Below are 20,301 nucleotides of genomic sequence, written 5' to 3' on the forward strand. Positions count from 1 at the left end.
CTGCTTGTGTTTTCCCAGTAATCTGCTGGAGCCAGAGGGACAAAGGCACCTGGTGCTCATCTCCACGAGGCTGCTCCATCCTGCCCTGTGGTCAGCTTTGGGTCTTGGCTTGCAGAAGCCCAGAATTGAATGGCCGGCAGGTTGCATGATGAGGAGTGATTGCACTTCAATCAGCAGCCAGCCCTGTGAAGATCAGCAGCTTTGATTTTGCTTGGTAGGAGGAAGGGAGGTTAGAAATATTCTAGCCTTGATCCCAGCTGGTCAGGTAAATTTTCAAAAGATGAAATAGAGCAAAGATTGTGTTAGGAAGCAGACTTTTTTGGTTTTTTCCCCCCAGACTGAACAGAGTGCTCAGTGATATTGTAAATAATATGTTGAAGACACCTGAACTGCAGTTCACAATCACAACTGAAATGATGCTCTGAGCTGGTACAGAGAACAAGGATCCCACCAGACAAGGAGGTTTTGCAGTGAGAAATTGCACTTTAAGGGACATCATTATAGTCACTGCATGACAATGAGAGGCTGGATCCATATTTAGTTACATCCCTGAAAAACAGCTCACAAAGTGCTTCCAGAGATGGAGAGAGGGTACAATCATGTCCTCAGCATGAGAGGGGAGAGCTGCTCTGCACAGGGCAGTGAGGAAGCAGCCCTGGACAGAATTCCAGCCTCATCTCCTCTGAAACCCCTGTGTGCTGCTGCACACTCTCCATGAAATGGCAATTCAAATGCAGGCTGAGTCCTTGTTGGCTTCCCCTGGCTAAGTCAAGAGAGCTAAAACCCATTCACAAGTACTCTTACAGTTCAGTCACTGCTGTTTGTACAGCAGAGCCAGGAATAAAACATCTCAGAGTCAGGAATTCAAGGAGCCTCAAATCCCCCATGGTGGCAATCAGGCTGATCTCAAGCTTATCTTTTTCTAACTGAAAGTTAAATTTAAAAAGTTTACAACTAATCTGTCCTCTCTCTTCAAAACAACACATTTAGAAATAAAAATTCTTTCCTGCATATGACTTTTTACCTCCATAACTACAAGGCAGAACTGAGCTTTCTGCAAGGCTGAACTTCCCCTGATTTCCAGGCACCCAGGCTGCTCTCTCCTAGGAAAAGCTTGCTGTGCTGTTCTGTTTGCTAAAATCCAGGCAGTAAGGGCATCCCAACATAAAACATTACAGCAGAACAATTCTGGTATTCAGTTATTGCAGAGAAACAGATCTTCAGTCTCAATGTGAGCTGTGTGGTTGCAGGAGAGCAAACAGCTGCTGAAATTAATTATATCCACACTCTTTGTTTCTAGGTTTTGGGCTTTCCACAAATAAAAGATCTTCCACTAAAAATTTTTAGTCACTTGAAATTGCATCTTTTCATTTTATGTATAATTTTTCTTATTGTGACTGTGTCCTGAGTTTTTCTGACTAGGGATTCTTTCCACCACACCATGCTCCATGTCAAATCCTGCTTTGAAGACATGATACACCAAATGTCATAGTACCACACAGGATATCTGTCTAATAGACTTTCACTCCTTTCATCTTCTTTCACATCAAAACACAAAGTATTTCCAGGCACTTTAGAAAGCCAGCATGGTCTCTGCAGCACACCAAGATCAATCTACAATTTTAATGTAGTTTTGTCAAAAAATATTAATGCACCTAATGGCAACATAATGAGGCAAGGCTTAACCCAGCTGCATGAAAATTAAAGCAGATTAATATTATTTCACAGGATCCAGTCCTTCAGCAAAGCAGTTACTTGCCTGTCTGCATGCCAAATTTGAAGCTGTGGTTCTCTCTGATGTGAAATTCTACTTTCTGATAAAAAAATCCACATCTGACATGAAGAATTTGAGCCAACTTGATTTGCACTGATAATCTGTGGTTTTCAAGAAGTTGCCATGTGGACCATCTATTTAGAATCATCAGAAAATCCTGGGATGGGGTAAAGGACATAAAAGCCTCTCTGGACTATGTTTTCAGGTGAAGAGTGCTGTACAGAGGCAATGCCCCTGCATTTCATTCTTTGCCATTTTCAAAGGTGGGATAAATCCTTCTCACACCGTGCTTGTGTTATTTCACATCACCTCACTTCCATTCCCTTCCCTTTTATTTCTGCCTTTGTACGTTTTGGAGGCTTCTCAAGTCCTTGATAACCATACCCTGCAGCCTTCCCCACTTTATCCCATGAGCTCCCCAAAAAGAAAGGTGGGGTGGTCTTTGCTGTCTTTGCTCTCCTGGGGAGCTTGACTCTCTCCATGTCCAGCACACAGTGAATGAAAAGCCCAAGTGATGCTGCAAGCCAGGCAAATGCTCTGAGACTCCTGGATCTGTTTGTTTTCCCACTGCTTCATTTAATTCATGAAATCTGCAGGATTTCACAACAGTCCTTTCAAGCACAATAATGCTCCAGATAGAAAGGCAAACACAAACAATCAGAGGGAATTTTGTGCACCAGAGAAAAGAAATAGCAATAACAAAGCAACGCCATGGAAAAAAAAGGACAAATTATAAGCAGCTGAAAAAGCAGGAAAGAAAGTGAAAAGTGCTGGTGATGGAAGTGAGAGTGCAGCAGAGCAAAGCCTTGGCAGCTGGGGGATGCCACAGGGCAGGGAGGGCAGCACACAGGAGCTGGCTGCTCTGTGCTCCGCAGGTTCTGCCCTGGCTGTGAACAAACCTCTTCTTGCCAGGACAGCAAAACTGGCCCAAGAATCCACCCCTGATGGTGAGTCTGCCCAGCTCCTCCAGGAGGCACAGGCAGGTCTGCTCAGTCTGCCACAGCCACTCTGCAAAGGGACCAGAGCCCTCTAGTGCTTCCAGCCATTACTTCCGACAGACTTCCCTGGCTCTCCAGCCAGCCATGAGAATGTCATTTATAAATAACCCATCAATTATCCATTTGCTAAAATGGCAGAGTCAGTCAGACACCTCCTGGGCTGTCTGGGTCACTGAAACATTTCCAAGTGGGTGGGTGCAGCCATGGATAGTTCTTCACATTTTCCATCTTTGTGCCTGTGGGAGTGGGAGCCCCATTCTAGAACTGGTTTTATTCTCTTCTGTTTGCTTTTCATATTTAATTTCAGATTCAGGACAAATTTAGCCTAAGTCCTTATGTGCACTAAAGGCATTTTTTCTGCTGCTAAATTATTAGTTGTCTTTCATCCCATGCTGCCTGGTAAACCCAGAGTGAGCTACTTGCTGTTCTCCATCCTGAATCCAAGAGCATTTTATTGATAGTTCTACACCTAAATGTGTTCAGCAAAGCACAGAGACAGTGTCATTGTCTGGGAGAATGCCCTTGATCCAGGTCTGCTGCCTAAACTGCATGGGCTGCTCTTTGGAAAAATCTGATTTAATGAATGGAAGGCAGTCTCACACAGGAGCCACAGTGCCACCAGCCAGCCCCACCTGCCACCTCCCCCTGAGCATTACCCACACCAGGTACCAGCAGGATGGGCTGGCACCTGGTCTTTTTCTTATGGAAAACTGGCAATAAACTGACCAGGACATGAACTTTCAGCTGGATTAACTCTTAGCTATTTCACATTTCCAAGATTGTTCCTTTCCTTGCAAAAGCTAGAAGCAGGCTACAAATTCACCTCCTCATGTCCCTGCTGACTTCCTTGCTTAGGCAACTCTGGAGGTGGGTTGAACTTCTGTGCTGTTCATTCTTGGTTCCTTTTGTTCTTCATTAGGAACCTATTCTTCTTTGAAATTTCTTATTTTAAAAACAACAAAAAGCTGAAGTTGTGTAAGACTGGGAAAATTTTCATCTGTTCAAGACAGCACAAAATGGAAGTTCTGTCCAAGTCAAAACAATAACTCTTATGTTCATCTTTTAGGAGCTGATGAGAGACCCCACACTCTCATCCCCTCAAAACTGAGATATAAAATCTGGAAAGTGCTGCCTCTAAAACAGTTGCATTATTAACTTCTGCACTATGACTATTTGCTAAACTACAGCTTAATTCCAACAACAAGCATCTTTTATTAAGGAACTCAACTTTGATAATCAAGAACCACCCACTGCAAAATGAATGAAGTGTGTTCTCCAAAGACACAATTACTTTCTCTACCAGTGTTGTGCCTCAACATAATAATACATCCCTGACTTGGCAAATATGGCTCTGGAAAAGAAATATTGTATCCTATTTATTTATTGCCGACAGATGAAATTGTTTGTTAAATTAAAGCAAAGTCCTACAGAGTATTAAATAGTGAACAAACAGACCTAATGGACCAACACTAAAAGCAGAGTCCTCCTTCCAAACTGTCAGCACCAGCTGCAAACTTCATTTCATTCAGAAGAAACTGAGTTAGCAAAAATATGAAAAAGGCTACACTCTTCCCTGTTTCCAAACAAGTTAACTCCTAGTAAATAAAAGGTAGAAGAAGTGACCAGATTGCTGATAGCATCTCTTCCTCACCATTGATGAGAAAAGATAGTCTGGTTTACTGTCATTTCTTTAAGAGGCTCTTGAATTCTGGCAGAAGGATCTGCAGGATGAATTTGCTCTTTTCTACAGAATTCACCAGTGTAGTGTTGGCCAGATTAGGTGGCACGAGGTGAGCCCAGCTGGGCACAGCTAAACCTCACCCCAGGTTTTGTTCCAGGCTTGGGAACACCTCCACACAAGCCATGGGTAATGAATGTTTCCTGCCACCCCTCCAGGCCAGGATGTCCTGTCCTGGGGACCCTGCACTTGGCACCAACTGAGAGACTTTGGTGGGGGGATTTGATGAGAAAAATTCAGTGCAAGGCAGCAAACACTGTATGAGCCAAAAAACCTCATCTTTATGCATGGGGAGAGATTTGAGGAGATGCCCAGGTGCTCCTGTAGTTGCTAGGGGGATGAATATCTGGAGCAGACAGTTGTGTGAAAAGTTGTGAAAAAAATTCAGGAAAAGGAACTTTTCTTTTCTTGTTTGACCTGGAATGAATGAATGCACTTACCCACACTTTGCTGTCCAGACTCTGGGTGCAACTTGCACAAGGCAGCAATATCAAAGATCTGCACATTTGTCAATTCTAAACAGGTATAGGACTCCCAGCAGAGCCTAATTTCACCCTATTTGGCCCAAGTTTACATCTGCCAAGCTTTGCTCACAGAACTGCAGAAACATGGATAAAATTTGTAGATGCTGTATGACACAGAGGTTTCAAATCAGGTACTGAAAAACTCCCCCAGAAATATTTTATTTGTCATCCATAAAAGCTAGGCTCTTATTTCCCCTTTCTGTGAGCCCTGCCCACCTCCTGTGCTAGCAGGGCACCCTCTGGCAGGAGATCTTGGCCAGAGCTGGGAGCTGTGCTGGGGCAACACCACCCCGAGCTTTGTGAGCCACAGCAGCGGGCTGGGAGATTTGCATTTGGACTCACAACACAGAGAAGTATCTTTGAAAAGTTCCTTGACTGAACTATGAAACTTCCTTTTCTTCTTTTTAAGCCTGTGATAGTCTTACAGAGAATAGTCAAACCCCATAAAATTTACTTTGTGTATCTAAGTGATGCACTGGGACATAGCACCCTCTATTAACAATGCAGTGATCAGATCCAGAGAACATCAGCCAGGAAACAAAAGATACTGTCCCCAACTTACATAGTTTAGTCTTTTCTCTGCTTCCATGGAGGTTAGGGATGGAGCTGTACCTTTTTTTTTTTTTTTTTAATACGACTGGATGTGATGAAGATCTATTTTTTAGTGATTGAACCGCTGCATTTTTGAAAGGCAGATTTTTTCCTCTATTTTTGCCACTGATAAAACATTATTATGTTGTTTGTAGGAATTATGGTTTTTATCTTCCTGTCAACAAAATATGCATGCAAATAGACTTAGATTATTTATGGAGCAACATCAAATTAAACTGCTTGTATAATGACTTAAAACTGGTTATCACCATCCTGCATAATATCTGTTTAAACACACCACTTGCAACAAGCTTTGCTAATCAAAGGAGGAAACAAAAACACAGTGTCACTAATTTTATGCATGCCATAGAGTGCTGCTCCCCTCTGAGCAGTGCAGTGCAGGAGAGGGATGCTGTTTTACCAATATGTTCTCTTCAGCCCTTTGAAGAGTCCTATATTGGCCAAATTTCACAATATAGGGCTCAGACACATCTGAAAACCTTATGCAGACTTCCAGGCTCATTCTCTTGCTCCTGCCATGAGGTACAGAAACCTTGTGTGGAGGCTGGGAGCTGCAGGAGCAGGGTCTATACAGAACTATCCTTTCTACAAGCTTTATCCAGCTTTGGGATGGGAGATCCAGGACGGCTGGGGTTATTCAGTCACACCATGGAGCTTTTCAAACACCCACAATCCATGTGGAGCATGGGATGGTAGATGGCAAGGGCCACCTGCCAGACCCTGGGACAGCCACCCCATGGCCCACCTGAGCTGGCCAAGGAGCAGCTACAGGTCTGTGTGCTGGGATATCGTGGAGGTGGATCCCTCTTCACACCCATTATCTCTTGTTGCCTGTACCACCTCTCCCACCAGCCAGTGAGGTTCCTCAGCATCACATTTGGGCTGGTTTGCAGCACCTCAGCTGCCCTCCAGAGCTTGGCATTATTCTGCTTTCCCAAACCTCACATTTTGGGCTGTTCTTCCTGGCTCAGCCTCACCTGCTCGCATCAACTGAAAGCCATTAACATCACCAAGTGCTTCAGAAATTGCTTTTGTCAGTAATAAAGCTGCATTCTGGCTGCCTTTCCTCTGGCCAGAGCTACAATGCAAGATGCAAGGAGCCTCACCCTGACACCATGAAAGCCACCACCTCTATTCCTACCTGAATTTTCCTCTGCAAACACAGCAGTCACTTAAAAAGCACAGCAACAAAACAAAACAAGGACTGCACCCACTGCCTGAGCAGGTGGGAGCTGCATGTGAGGGCACCAGGGACACAGACTGAGCAAGGAGAGGCTGCTCAGCACCTGTAGGGCAGCCCTCATCACACTGGCGCATATGAGAATCTGACAGGAAATAAATTGGAGCTTCACTCAACCATTTAGAAGTGTTAGAAACTCCCCGGTGCAGGTCATTTAATTTGGTAAGGCAAGAAAAATAGAGGTGGATTTTTTTCCTGCCTCCCTATTTCGTCCTCTTAGACTCACTCTGGTGGTGATGGAGTTGCTAATGCTATAGAGCAATTGTGGTGTCTCCAGTACTCAAAGGAGGAAATTACCTCTTTTTCTGAACAGTTTAATGATACTGGGTCTAGAATGTTGCCATTTACTCATAGAAGAAAGTGGCAAATTCTTCCCAGTTCTATCTGTTCTTCATCACTAGAGTTCTGGTTTGTGTCACTCCTGCACTCAAACATTGCTCCAGTTGAAGGGCAGGTGATCCCTTGTGAAACTGGTGCCATGGCCAGTGGGGATTAGGCAGGGCAGGCAGGTGAGGAGGTGCAGAGCCCTCCTGTCCTCCTCAGGTCTTCTTCTGTCTTCACCTCATGCATGTTACTACTGAGAAGAGGAGGAAGAAACCATCCCTCATTTCCAAAACTCTCACTGAACAGGAAGAGCAGTGAGAAACTGAAAAGACCGAGGGAAGGAAAAATGGAGGTGCTTGGTGGATCCTACACAAACTCAGTTTTGCACCAGCAAACACCTATTTGGAATGGGAACAAGTCCTGCCCTCAGAGACTGCCTTCTGTTCAGAGCAAATTTGCTTTCTCAACACTTCCCAACAAGATTATGGATTCGCTGAACTTTAAAAGTGATTAATCAGCACAGTGCTGGCCATCAGCAGAGGCAGGAGTGGTTCTGAGGGCATTTCCTACTGGCAGCCTCCCCTGAAACCCACCTGGGTGCACTGCTGCCTCTCACCATCCTCATGGATAGGTGAGAGCATTTCTAACAATACCTGCCTGCTCCTTGGGTGTGTAACAGATGATCTGTCTCTAACAGCTATAAAATTTCACCTGCAGGTGTAAAATGAACCAATGTCAAACTCCTCCATTTCAGACAAGAGGTATTGACTGTCAGCCCCCTTGCTAAACAGGCTGGAAAAAAAAAGAGATTATAACACAAAACCCACAGCAGTGGGAAAAATCTTTGAGCTCTGAGGGTAGGTCTTACACATCCTGCAGAAACCTGTGGGCAGAATGTTGGCACAGCAAGGCTTCCTTAAATCAAATTATCCCATTTCTCTGAAGGCTGACCTGGTCTGTACCCACGTGTGGCACACACGGGGTGGGTGTGATCTTGGAAAAATCCCAATATCCAAGGGAGCCTGTGGTGTCTGAGCCTTGGGCCAGCTCCCTGCAGCTGAGGTGGCCCAGGTGACAACGCTGGCCTGGAGACAAATCAGCCCCATGACAGCAAAGTGAGACCTGTGCTTCCTGAAACCATGGCAACCACAGAGGCACTTTTGAAATAAAGAAATGCTGGGTTTGTGGCAGAGGATACAGCAGCTTCTGCAAGGTGTGAGCGTGCTGTCTTCCCAATCAAACCTGGGCCAGACTCAGCCTCTGCCCTGCTGCACAGTGAATACCCAGTACTGACAAGGAAGAAGCAATATCTGCTGGTGCCCAAAGGTAAATAAACATCCATTCGGCTGAATCCTGAGCTTCCTACTTAGAAAGGTGAAAGATGGAAAAAATATGGTCAAACGGGGACTGTAAAACCTGACAGGATAGAAATTCAGGCCCCACTTGCTCCTCCCTATTTGACAGCTTTCACCTTTTTACTGGACCATAATATTAATAAATTGTGTATTGTGTATTCTCATTTTCATGGGCTTTTCACTGATATGTTGACGTGCAGTTTCTCATCTTTAATATAAAGTCTGAGCACAGCATTGGGACTCTCCCTAGAGTTAGAGCTGACAGCTTGGAGCTCTCACTCATCACAGCTGAAGGCATTAATAAAAGCTATTTTGCTCATGCACATGAAGTTGAATCTGGGCTTAATGGCTTTTTTTCCTGCCACAAGAAGGAAAAAAATTAAACAGTATATTCTGAAATTACTTAAACAAACAGCTGAATATAGAAAGCCAAAGGAGAAAGTTTTTACTAAAATGCACTCAAGCCTCTGAGCAGGACTTCAGACATACAGAAATGCTATGAAGGAGTTTTCTCTGGAGCAGACTATTGTGGAACATGCAAATTGTACTGAAACACTGAATTGCTGCATTGTTAGAAGCACTTAAAACACAAAACGGAGAAGAAACAGGTTTCTTTGGTCTCTTTGGGGTGGTAGAGAGCTTTTAGATCAATTGTTATGTAAATGTACCTCTAGATTCCTCCTAGGTTAAAAACTAGTCTCCAGTCACTTAAAATCAGAGTCTCTAAAGTGGTTATTGCATGAAACTTAATTTTCCATAGATGTCAAGATGTGGTTTTGCATTTTAAGGTGTAGCTGGGAGCCCCATTCCCTTTTCACAAGACATGTGGGGGACAAATGCATAAATCAAGTGCACTAGAGAACTGAGCTCGCCCTGAGCTGGCCACCCCAGCCAGGCCCACCAGAAAATCCCATCTGAAATAAGGGCTGGTGTTCTCCAGGGATGTCACCTGTCTGAGAAACACAGGTGGACTGAGATGTGTCAGAGCAATGGGCCAGACACAAAACTGGAACCTGATTCTGGCTTTATGGCAAGGCAGAGCAGTACCCCAAACCAGAGGCCAGGAACAGCTGGCTGCTACAGTGGGGACTGCCATGACTTCTGAAATTACCCAATTCTGTCTGCCACTCCCTCAGGATGCATGCATCTCCTCGTGTCCCGTGGACTTGTGCACCTTTAGTTTTCCTCAGATGTTCTTGAACCTGATCTGCAGTGGGTAATTCTTCCTTCTCCCAGTCCCTCATTTGCCTTCTGTGCCTTGTGCAGTGTGGCTGAGCACTTGCTCATGAGGCAGAAAGTCATTGAGTACCTCAGCCTTTTGCACATCCCATATACCACACAGTCCTCCCCTTTGTTATGGCACTTGGTCTAAAATGAAACATCAAACACTTCATAGCAAACATCAAACACATCACAGCTCAAAACTGCAGAGGTTTGTACTTCTTAGCAGAGGAGTTTACATGAACCTGTGCTTCCAGCTCCCCTGTCTCAGACCACAAGCTGTCAGCTGCTCCTTCACCTCTCCAGAACAAAGCCAATGTTTCTGTAAGACCAGCACTGTGAAACTGCTCCTGGGTTTATGGAACCAGACAAGCAGCACACAGCTGATCTAAACACACCATTTTACATCAGGCAGACAGGTTTCCCTGTCAGCAGCACACCTTCCCAGCCAGCATGCAGTACATAGGTAAAATGTGTAAGGATGTTGTTAGTCAGGACACACAATGTGTGTGACAAACAGCACATACAGTGAGGGATCTGTGGCACTGTCATAATTTCTGGAAGAATCCCCTTGCCCAGGATTCTTCTCCTGGGAAGCTGAGAAGCCTCAGAGAAAAAGGAAAACAATATTATCTCATTTGCTTCTCCTGTGTTTTGCTACTTTGGAATGTGGTCTGGAGATTGGTCATTAAGTTAAAACAATTCACATGAAACCAATCAAACAACCACCTGTTGGATAAACAATCACAGTCCAGCTGTGTCAGGGCTCTGGCGTGAGTCACCAGTTTTTAACTGGTATTTCATTAAGCCTTCTGTAAGTATCCTTTCTCTATTCTTGAGTATAGTTTTAGTAGAATAGAATAGAATAGAATAGAATAGAATAGAATAGAATAGAATAGAATAGAATAGAATAGAATAGAATAGAATAGAATAGAATAGAATAGAATAGAATAGAATAGAATAGAATAGCCTTCTAAGAGCATGGAGTCAGATTCATCATTTCCTTCCTGCCACGGGGGACCCTGAAAACTCCACAGATCTGGGTTTGCCTGGCTGCCAACACAGCCATCCTGTGCTCACTGAAACCTGCAGCAGCACTCAGCAAACACCACAAGCTGGCAAGCATCAATACTACCCCAGCCCCATAATGTGCAGGGGATCAGTGCTGGGGACTCAGGGACAGCAGTCACAGCCTGGGAGCTGTGTATGACACAGCACACACTACAGAGAGCAGTGGGATGGAGGCAGGATAATGGAGGATAATAGCTGTGGAGTGAGAAATCATAATAGCTCAGCCTACGCAGAGGTTAGGCTCCAGGAGAGTCATTATCTCAGCTCTGATGTCTGGGTGTCAGAGCTCCTAGGCCTGGTTTATTGGTTAAGTACATGGCTTTATTGCTGTTTATAGAAGTGTTCCTGCATTCTGAGCAGCGAGGGAGCACATTAGCAGGGAAGCACTGAGCCTGCACCAGCTGCTGTGGGAGAGTATCCAGACCCCAACCCAGCCTCAGTGAGAAGATTGGTGAATGCATAAGGGAGGCTGCCTCAGATCTCAGCTCCCTGGCTGATGTGTAAAAGCAACTCAAAACACATTTCCTTCTTGATGAAAACATTCCTAACAGGGAAGAGGGAGTCAAATGAAGAGAGGGCAAAGCCATCCCTCTTCTATGCCACATTTGGAATGTTTTCTCTACCTCACTTCCAGGTTTGTGAGTATTTCTGCACACAGCCACTTTCTACAGTATCACCACTCATTAGTGATACCCTTTCTAGTGCACTCCCAGGGGATCCCTACAGGGGCTGGCCATTGCAGCAGGCTCTTAGGCAGAGTTCAGCAGCATCTCCAGGTGTCTGGGATGATGGGGAACCCCTTCCCAGCATCCCAAACCACAGCCCTTAAACCTCATTATCCTAAGTCCTCAGCTCTTTTTAGAGCACATAAAGGGCTGATGCCTGTGCCAGTGCACACTTGCCCTGATGCCCTCTCAGAGCAGTGCTGCTCTCAAGGGTGCAATTTCCCCACCTTGAAAAGGGATGGTATGGCACTGACTGCCTTTGTGGTGCATGTTGGAAGCTGCTGAGCATTGTTATTAGTTATCCTTTCCATCTCATGGTAGCTCTGCCCTTCCCAAGAGAATGCCCCTCAGCCAGCTGCACTTCTCCCCCTTCTCCTTGGCTACATCTTTTGTCGCTCTTAAGTACCAGTCATTATTGTCTCAGCAACAAATAGGAGAAAATTCCTTGAGAGAAAGAAACAAAAGGAAAAATCCCAGCACTGTGGGAGTTAATACATAGGATGCTTTGCCCATTTTTGCAGGGTATCACTGTGCATCCCACTGGATCTGCATGTGCTCACACCACAGCAGTGGGTGCCCAGCAGTCCCCAGCCCACAGCATCCCCTGTGCCACCTGCACAAGGGCTCCCAGGAGAAGAAAAACACAAATGAGCGGGAAAGAACAACATACAATAGCTGTATTTTAGCTTTGTATTAATGCTTGTTTGTCAAGTAAAATTGCCTTCTCCTGGGGCTCAGAGTCCTGAAATATTGGGATATTTAAGTGCCCGCCTTTCACGGTTTTCTTCTGCCTCTTAAAACAACTTGGGATCATTCTGGAGATTGTTCTGTTCTCCCTGCAGCACCATTGCTTTAATGATGTCTTTACAACCTTAGTGGATGTCCTTGATACAGATTATAGCCCTGCTGGTAGAAATTTGTTGCAGGACAATGTTTAGACTGATAAAATTGCTTGTGGGGGATGAGAAGTTGAGTGCAAGGGGGTGCAATTCATAGAGCACTGTGTGAGCTGTGCTTGCATTCACACATTCTGCATACAGAGAAAAATGAACCATTAGGAACAATTGTAATTCACTCGGCTATTTTGGTTCCCATTTCATTTAGAAAAAGTCACAGGGCCATACATCATCTGTGGAATGTGGATTACAGACCAGCATGAAAATCCCTCCACGTTCTGGTGAAGTTTCCAATAACTCTGCTCATGCAGAACATACCTAAGCTGTGAATGAGCCCAACTTTTCTCTAGGAAGCCCTGCTCCAGACTTAGCTCAAGGTTTGGGTCCTTCACTGAGGAACACTGCTGCAGAGGAAGAGTCAAGTGTGAGGTTTAGGTTTCCATGTAGAAAAGCTCTTGCCTGCACAGAGAAGGTGTGGAGCCAGATTGACTAATGCAGTGCTGGAAGTTGTGTCTGGATCCCTTACAGAGCAGAGAAATTAAATGCTCAGGTCCTTTCAGTGCCCTTCAGGAGCTACTTACTCATGATATGACTGTCACAGAGGTTTTGCAATACATCACACAGCACTGGAAATCATCAAGCTACTTAACCATGGAAAATTGCTTTAATGTTATCTCAATGCGTTAATGAATGATTCATTAATTAATTCCAATTATTGAACACTGGCCTTGCTTTCCTGCTGGACTGGAATGACTCCATGCCAAATCCAAGCAGGAGAGTTGTGTTTAAGCCAGCTCTGAAATCATGGTGGCCATGAGGATCTCACCACATTGGAGGAAGAAAGCTCAGTGCACCCAGCTCTGCCCTGCAGCAGCCTGACTCCCTGGGGAAGCTGTCTCTGGAAATCATAGAAACTTCAAAAAGTCATGGATGATAACTTTAATCCCAGGAGGAACTGTAGCACTGGTTTTAATGGAAGCAGAATTAGATAACCCCAGCTACTACAGCAGAGCTTCCCCAGTCATTGTTACTGTAATGCAAATCTCTGTGGCACCAACCAACAGCGCATTGTTAACCACTGCCATACAAGAATTCATTAAAACAGAAAAAAAAAATCCTGCAAGGAAGAGGAACCCTTTCCCCCCAGCACAGAGGACTCACCCTTGGTCTCTCAAAGCAGCACAGCAAACCAGCACATCCTCAGCTCTATCCCCTGCCTCAGAAAGGAGCCAGCCCCTCTCCTCAGGGCCAAGCTGGCAAACACAGGGCACCTTATTGAAAAGGAAAGAATAGCTCCTAGCCAATAACACCTCCCATCCCCTTTTTAAATGCCTGGAGGGTCAGGTGTGACACTGAAGCAATTCAGATGGGAGGGGAAATAAAGAAACTCACAGCTATAAGGTGCTGAGGATCAGCCAATTATACATTCAGGACTCTGTGTTAATTAGAGGCTTTTCAAGAGGAGAGTCAAAGGACTTTGCAGACACAGATGGAAACAGGTTTTAACAAGCAGTGATAAGTCCCAGTGTTGGAGAGGGACATGTCCAGCTCACACAGGGGAGACTCCAGCTGAGGCTGTGCTACACCAGCAGCCACCCACCACCTACCCAGTGCAAGCCACAGGTCAGTCCAATTGGTTTCTTTGGAGAGTAATATGACATCAAAATGAATGATCATGTAGGCACTGGTAAAGGATCTTTCCCTACATAATAGTCATAGCTCTTTATAAGAGCCCAGAAGCACCTGGGTCACCTGGTCACTCAGATGCTTTACCAGTGGCTCAGGGAGGAAGAATTGATTTTTTCTTAATGACTGTGTGTAATGTGGCAGCTTTATGCACTGTAGGCAGAGAGCATGGCTGTTTAAGAGGATCTGATAATAGCTCACAACTGAAGCAGGTTTCTCTCCTAGGCAGAGGAGAGTGCAGAGCAGAGACTGGAACAAGTCACAATTAATTTTCTTGTTCTTTCGATATTGCTATGGTCATGTCCTTTCCTGCTTAAGTCAGGGAAGCTCAGAACATGGATGTGCATTTGTTTACAAGCATCAAAATGGTTCCTTTAATTGTTACATACACCTTCTGAAAAAGGGCATATTAAAGTAATTTAAGAATTTAAAAAAAAAAATAAAAACTAAGAGACTGAGCAAGCTCTTTAAGTTTATCCCCAAATGAGCACTAACTTTGAGGTAATTCTTGCAGTTTATTGCACTAACCAAGAAAACCAGGTCATATAAAATGAAAGAGCCCATATTACCTGTGAAGCAAAAGTGCCTTCTCAGCAGAGACTTACTCACTCTCTACTTGTCCTAGACCGTTATTTCACTTCCCTGAGATGTGCTTTGTGAGGAATACTACAGGGAGCAGACATCACTTTTGGTGAACTGTACTGCATGGGGCGGTGAGTCAGAAACAAGGCCTGCAAGCCTGGAGATGTGACAGAGGTAACATCCCCTCACCCTAAACCGGTGTGCAGCATGGGCAGAAGTGCTCCTGAGAAGCACCAGAGGGAAAAAACTGCCCAAAAGCCACAGGCACAGGAGATGGAGTCCCAGAGCCCAACAACTGCTGCCCACCTGCCAATGCCTCAGCCCAGCTTTGCCAGCAGCCTGTTTGTGCAGTGACGCTTCAGCAATAAATGGATTTGATTTCTGACACAATCAACCACAGAGACCTAAGGAGGAGCTTCCAAACTCCCCTGGAGTGCAAGTGTGGCTGCTCCAAGTAGCAACCTTGGGAAGGCCAGCCCCAGTGTGATGCTCAGGACATTGCTGAGCATGGCAACAGCAGCTGGGTCAGACTGGCTGGGTTTGCCATGCTGTGTCCCTGGGGACTCCGTGCAGCACATCCAGCTCCACCAGCAGCCTTACAGGTCCTGAGGGGTTACAGGTGACACCTGGGGGATCAGAGCATCAGCACCCACAGGCATGAACTGGGGCCTGTCTTGAAGTTAAGTCACTTTGTGAAAATGTAATTTTCAATATCTCATTAGGACTTCTCCCATCTGTTAAGCATAATCCCAGAGAGTTTGGTGACACTCTAAATGAAGCTGTGAAGAGATGTGTTTGTTTTAGATGTAATTGGACAGCTGTTTTATTATGAGTTAATGAACTATGATGATTAAAAAGAATTCAGTTTTAGCAAACCGTGTATTAACAATTACTCTGGACTAAAATCACTGCTAAGCAAGAGCTAGACAACTTTCATGACAATCACTGGGAGCAATGATTGCATTGGAGGAGACCTGAGCACCAGCAGCACCATGAAAAGCTGATCCTGAGCTGGGGAGTCCTGCATTTGTCCTTTCCACACTTTGCAGTTTAAAAGAGATCTTTGTATATGAGCTGGGCCTGGTGCCAAAGACCAGAAGCCACAAAAAGCAGTTTATTTCCATAGGAGGTTCCCAGTTTGCATGGAGCAGTTTTTAAGCAGTGAAGTCTTTGCTCTGAGAATTTCAGTGAAAAAGCTCTTAAGAGTTAAACGAAGACAGGTCCATATGCCACATGTGGAAATCACTTATCTTCTTATGTTAAAATAAATCTGTTCCAAATCATTGTGACTTCCCGACAGCTGCCTCCTGACCTTTCTCCACTTCAGCCCTCCATTTGGCCTTCTTCTCTGCATTCACCCTCAGCAGAGTCTGATCCTTCTTGGCAGCCTGGAAACAATTTGGTGGAAATCATTGCCTGCACACAATTGCCACCACTAAATTTCCCCACATCTGCACCACTTCCTTTGACACCTCACTGTCCATTTTGATATTTTCCAGTGATAGAAGTTAATCTGTTTCCTTGTTATACCACATTTTCAGCATTTGCAGCTCTGATTAGCAGGAGAATTACACTGTAAATTGATTACAGGTGCACCGGGACTTGCAAGTCTAATTGGAGACCCAGCAGTGGTGTGGGACAGGGAGAAGAGTCACAGCTCTTGGTGCCCATGGTGGCATCCAGGCTGGGCAGGCAGGAGCACAGGAGCCTCGTGGCTGGCAGATGTCAGGCAGAACCAGGTTCCAGTGACACTGTCTGAGCTATTCCATTGCCTTTGGCCCAGCCTCCTGTTGAGACACCATCATAGAGAGCATTGCACTGTCCAGGTTCATGGCAGAGTGGGTCAGGAGCAGCACATTAATCAGCAGATTGTGCTTTCCAATGCCAGTGTCTCCTCTGGAGAAGGGGTGATACAGAGCTAGGCATACATTGCTCATGTGTACCTATTCTCAAACCTATCTGTCACCCAGGTGCTTATTTCCAAAGAACACAGACAGACCATGCATTAAGTGAACCAGTTCCCCCAGAAACAATACTCACTTCTTTGCCTGAGATGATCATGGTGACACAGCCCAGCACAGTCAGTGCAATCATGATGTAGCAAACCTTTACCCTGGCAATGCTCCTTGCAGTGTCCAGGACCTCAGACCTGTGGAGGACAGAGCAGATTTTCCATTCTGCAGCAGCCTGTGTGAAATGGGATCAGGGGGAGAGGGGTAATGAATGCTCAAGTCTTGCAGCTACTTCCTGTCAATGTGCAATAATGGGGTTCAGCCTTCTCTTTCTGCAGCTGCTTAAAGGAGGACTCTAAAAATCAGGCTTGGGGAAAAGATTTAGGTCAAAAGCCATCAGCAATAACAGGATTAAAAACTCTTGCTCTCCTGTGTTCTTTTATTGTGTGAGAGAGTGAAAGCCTGTAAAATGACAGGGACAGGAAAATCTTTCCACTGTAATAACGAAGGGCCAACCTTTGGGTGCTGCAGGGCAGGCCCTGGGGTGCTGTGCAGCACCAGGAGGCATTGGGGCCATGCCACCAGGGCCAGGCAATGCCACCCTCAGGGAATGGAAAGCCCAGCACAGCACAGCTCTGCCAGGCAGTTGGCACCAGCCCCATGAGCATCTGCCTGTGGTGGGAGGCTGGTGAGGGCACACAGCTGGGTCAGAGCACACAGCTGCACCATCCAGGAGTTTTCTTCCCAAGCAGCTGAACAGCCCCATCCATCACTGGAAATCTCCACCACCTTCCACGAGTAACTCCTGGCATATACCCAACAATTCATGTTTGCAAGGAACTGCAGCATGGCAATGAGCCATCCCTGAAATTATATCCAGGATTTACTCACACCTGCAAGGGGAAGGACAGCTGGAGGTGACCCCAGGATGTCACAAGTCAGAAGCATTAGGATTCCAAAATTGAGTGATAATCCTTTAACAAAACATCTCAGCAAGGAGGTGAAACCACAGCCCATACAGGGGGAACTCATTGCACAGGTCTGTCAACAAAGCCATATGTAGCCTCAGCTTCTAATTAAAATTGATGCAGCATTATTAATCACTGATCAATAAAACTCAGAAAAGCATGTAAAAACTCAGATTGAATGATGTCTTATTATGGTGGCTTCTGAGTTTTAAAGCCACTTGTCTTGCAAAAGATACTTCAGCTTAGTCTGAAATTTGTGATAACTAAAATAAGCAAATCCAGTTTACCTCACAGGGAATGACAAAAAGTTACAAGAGTTACAATTATTTACAGCTATTTTTGGACACCAGCATGGGGGAGGCACTAACTCCACAAGAGCACAGCTCTGGGAAATGCAGGCTGGGGTCTCAATCTGTATGTTCACAGCCAAAAGAATCATTCTGACATGTCCACTTACGAAATGTGCCTGGGAATGTCCTCCTCCTTTTTAAAGCGTCCCGACCATACCAGCACCTTTTTATCAAAATTTGTAGGCTTTCTTTCATTCCTGAAAGGTTCTTTACCTGTAAGAGATTTTTTACAAAGCAATGAGCTGAGCTTCAAGAAGGGAAAAGAGTTGTTGGTACAGAGGGAAAAGGATTGAAAATTTAAAATTACACTTTTCTATTCTGTAGAAGCTAAATGTGCTTTCTAACATCAAAAAGACTCAGCAGGTGGTGTGAGAACCTTTGTTACATTTGCAGCTTATTTAATTTGACTTTCTTCCGTTTAATTTTGGTAGGTTTTAAAGTAAAAAATCTCTTCTAAACTTCCCGATTAAGAGGGCAAATTATGTGGGGCTGAAGTCCCTGAGCCCGCAGCCACATCTCACCCTGTGAGCATCTTGCTTTTAAACGGCCCAACCAGTGAGTTAAACAAACTGCCAGCAGCACAAGCAGCTCACTCCTCCACAGCTTCTTCTGAAATCACTGATGGAGAGATGATGTCTGCTGAAATGCAGCCTGGTGGGAGACTGGCAGTTGTTCTCATGCAAGCTGGGTACCACATTACTGAGCTCTAATGATGATACATTACACCCCATCAGGCTACCACGGTGATGCCATTTGCATGCTGTCACCCACAGCACGGTGAGAAAAGGACTCTGGCTCCTCTTGATGGAAACAAGCCCAATAACAGCCAACAACAAGGACAGTGGCAGAGAGATCCTGAAAACACGGTAAGCAATGGCTGGCTCAAACCCTGGCTTTTGCAGTGTACAAGTGGTCTTTGCAGGGCAGCTGAGACTGCTCACCCAGTACTTACATCCAGGTAGGTGCACCCACACTACAATGCCCTGTGCAAACGTGGGGCTTGGGTTGGGAGCTGGCATTAGTGACCAGGATGGGCAGGATGAGATGGACATGAAGATGTCTCCAGCCTCAGCATCCTCACTCCCTGCCTGTTGCTGGATTGCTGGTACTTAGCTGAAAGGAAATCACTGCTGCTGCAGAACAGGCATGGAGAGAATTTCTTCCTGCCTGTGTTGAGCTGGTGAAACTATAGTAAGTGCCTTGGCCCCAGAGCTGCTCATGCATGCCAGGACTTGTAAGTGGCTGAAAAATCCCAATTGTAAATCTTGGTCCAGGTAAACTGTCTCCATTCTTCTCCTATTTCTCTCACAAGGTACAGTGAGACCAGGAGAGCTACATCAGCAAGCGTCAGAATCAAATCTGCAGCAAGTAGTACACTTGCTCAAAGCAGATGCTCCATCCCAAGGAAGACAAGGACAAAGCCCCAGAAGGTTAGGGAAGCTGGAGACCCCCAGCCATCCCACAGGAGCACATGCAGCCCAGCTTTCCTAGGGTGAGGGGTTCTGCAAAGGCACAGCCAAGAAAGGGATGGTGCAAAGTGAAATTCTGTCCATAGCAGAAAGCTTGTTCATGTGGGAGCAGCCCATGCCTGTTCTCTGTCTCATAATCCAGGGCAGTGCCTGGCACAAGCACACACAGCTGTGGCTGTAACCTGGCAAGGAGCAGAGCAGGAAGCAGAGGGGAGCAAATCCTCCACTTGCACCAGCCCTGCACGCCCAGGGACAAGCACTGATCTTCCTCTGGAGACCTGGCAGCTGGGTAAGAGAAGGAACATTTATTTGTTTTAATTGACAGATTTCCTGGCATGAAGCATCAATTGGTATTTGCTGCCATAGGAGAACAGCTATATAATAGAAAAAGCTTTACCCCTGTGCACTGTGCTGGTCAGAGCTCTGGGTGTGCTCCCTGCCCCAGGACTCAGAGCCCTGCAGTACCTCAGCCATGCCTGAGAATGAGCTCATTTTCTCACCCTTTCCTGCAAATACCCTTTCCCTCCATGCTGCAGCACCCAACAGTGACCAAGGGCTTTCCACCCACCTGGATCAGCCGTCTGCCAAGCCGTGTCCTGGGCGTTCTTTGCTCTGCTGCCAGCGGCTCTGGCAGGGCACAGCACCAGCCCAGCCACCCTCTGGCTGTGCCCCAGCAGCCTCCCCAGCATCCTGCCCTGGAGCCCCACCAGCCTGGCCAGGAGTCCACAGGCTGCTGCTGGGACTTAGTAAAGTTAAACCAGCCCTTCCTCTCAGAAGGGAGCAGCACGCACTTCCACCCTACTGACAACAGGCTTT

At 45.8% G+C, this 20,301-nt stretch overlaps 1 protein-coding gene and 1 long non-coding RNA gene across 3 annotated transcripts in view; both read right to left on the reverse strand.

The window, feature by feature from the left end:
• LOC135447752 (uncharacterized) overlaps window positions 1-13,736 on the reverse strand; it is a 47,403-nt gene extending 33,667 nt beyond the window's left edge. The window contains exon 1 of the long non-coding RNA XR_010440291.1: window positions 13,640-13,736. This is a non-coding gene — a long non-coding RNA (uncharacterized LOC135447752). The remainder of the gene's footprint in view (window positions 1-13,639) is intronic.
• A 2,261-nt stretch (window positions 13,737-15,997) lies between these two features.
• LOC135447743 (protein FAM162B-like) lies at window positions 15,998-20,301 on the reverse strand. 2 transcript variants are annotated; one of them, XM_064712822.1, is made up of 4 exons: window positions 20,054-20,301; window positions 18,124-18,229; window positions 16,787-16,895; window positions 15,998-16,134 (listed from the first exon to the last, which is right to left on the reverse strand). In XM_064712822.1, the coding sequence occupies exons 1-4, from the start codon at window positions 20,172-20,174 to the stop codon at window positions 16,027-16,029; spliced, it is 444 nt and encodes a 147-aa protein (XP_064568892.1). In that variant the 5' UTR covers window positions 20,175-20,301; the 3' UTR covers window positions 15,998-16,026. The 2 variants fall into 2 exon arrangements, with proteins under 2 accessions (XP_064568892.1, XP_064568893.1); XM_064712823.1 differs by having other exon boundaries at window positions 16,005-16,134; window positions 16,859-16,895; window positions 20,054-20,285.

Source organism: Zonotrichia leucophrys, chromosome 4A, assembly GCF_028769735.1.
Source record: "Zonotrichia leucophrys gambelii isolate GWCS_2022_RI chromosome 4A, RI_Zleu_2.0, whole genome shotgun sequence".
Taxonomy (NCBI): Eukaryota; Metazoa; Chordata; class Aves; order Passeriformes; family Passerellidae; genus Zonotrichia; species Zonotrichia leucophrys.

What these genes read in the sequence shown, in the direction of transcription:
- LOC135447743 (XM_064712822.1), bottom strand. Translation starts at nt 20,174, where the DNA reads ATGCTGGGGAGGCTGCTGGGGCACAGCCAGAGGGTGGCTGGGCTGGTG. An exon ending in TTGGCAGACGGCTGATCCAG is followed by an intron (nt 18,230 to 20,053) that starts GTGGGTGGAAAG and finishes AATCTCTTACAG; the next exon opens with GTAAAGAACCTTTCAGGAAT. An exon ending in TGATCATCTCAGGCAAAGAA is followed by an intron (nt 16,135 to 16,786) that starts GTGAGTATTGTT and finishes AATTGTTTCCAG; the next exon opens with GCTGCCAAGAAGGATCAGAC.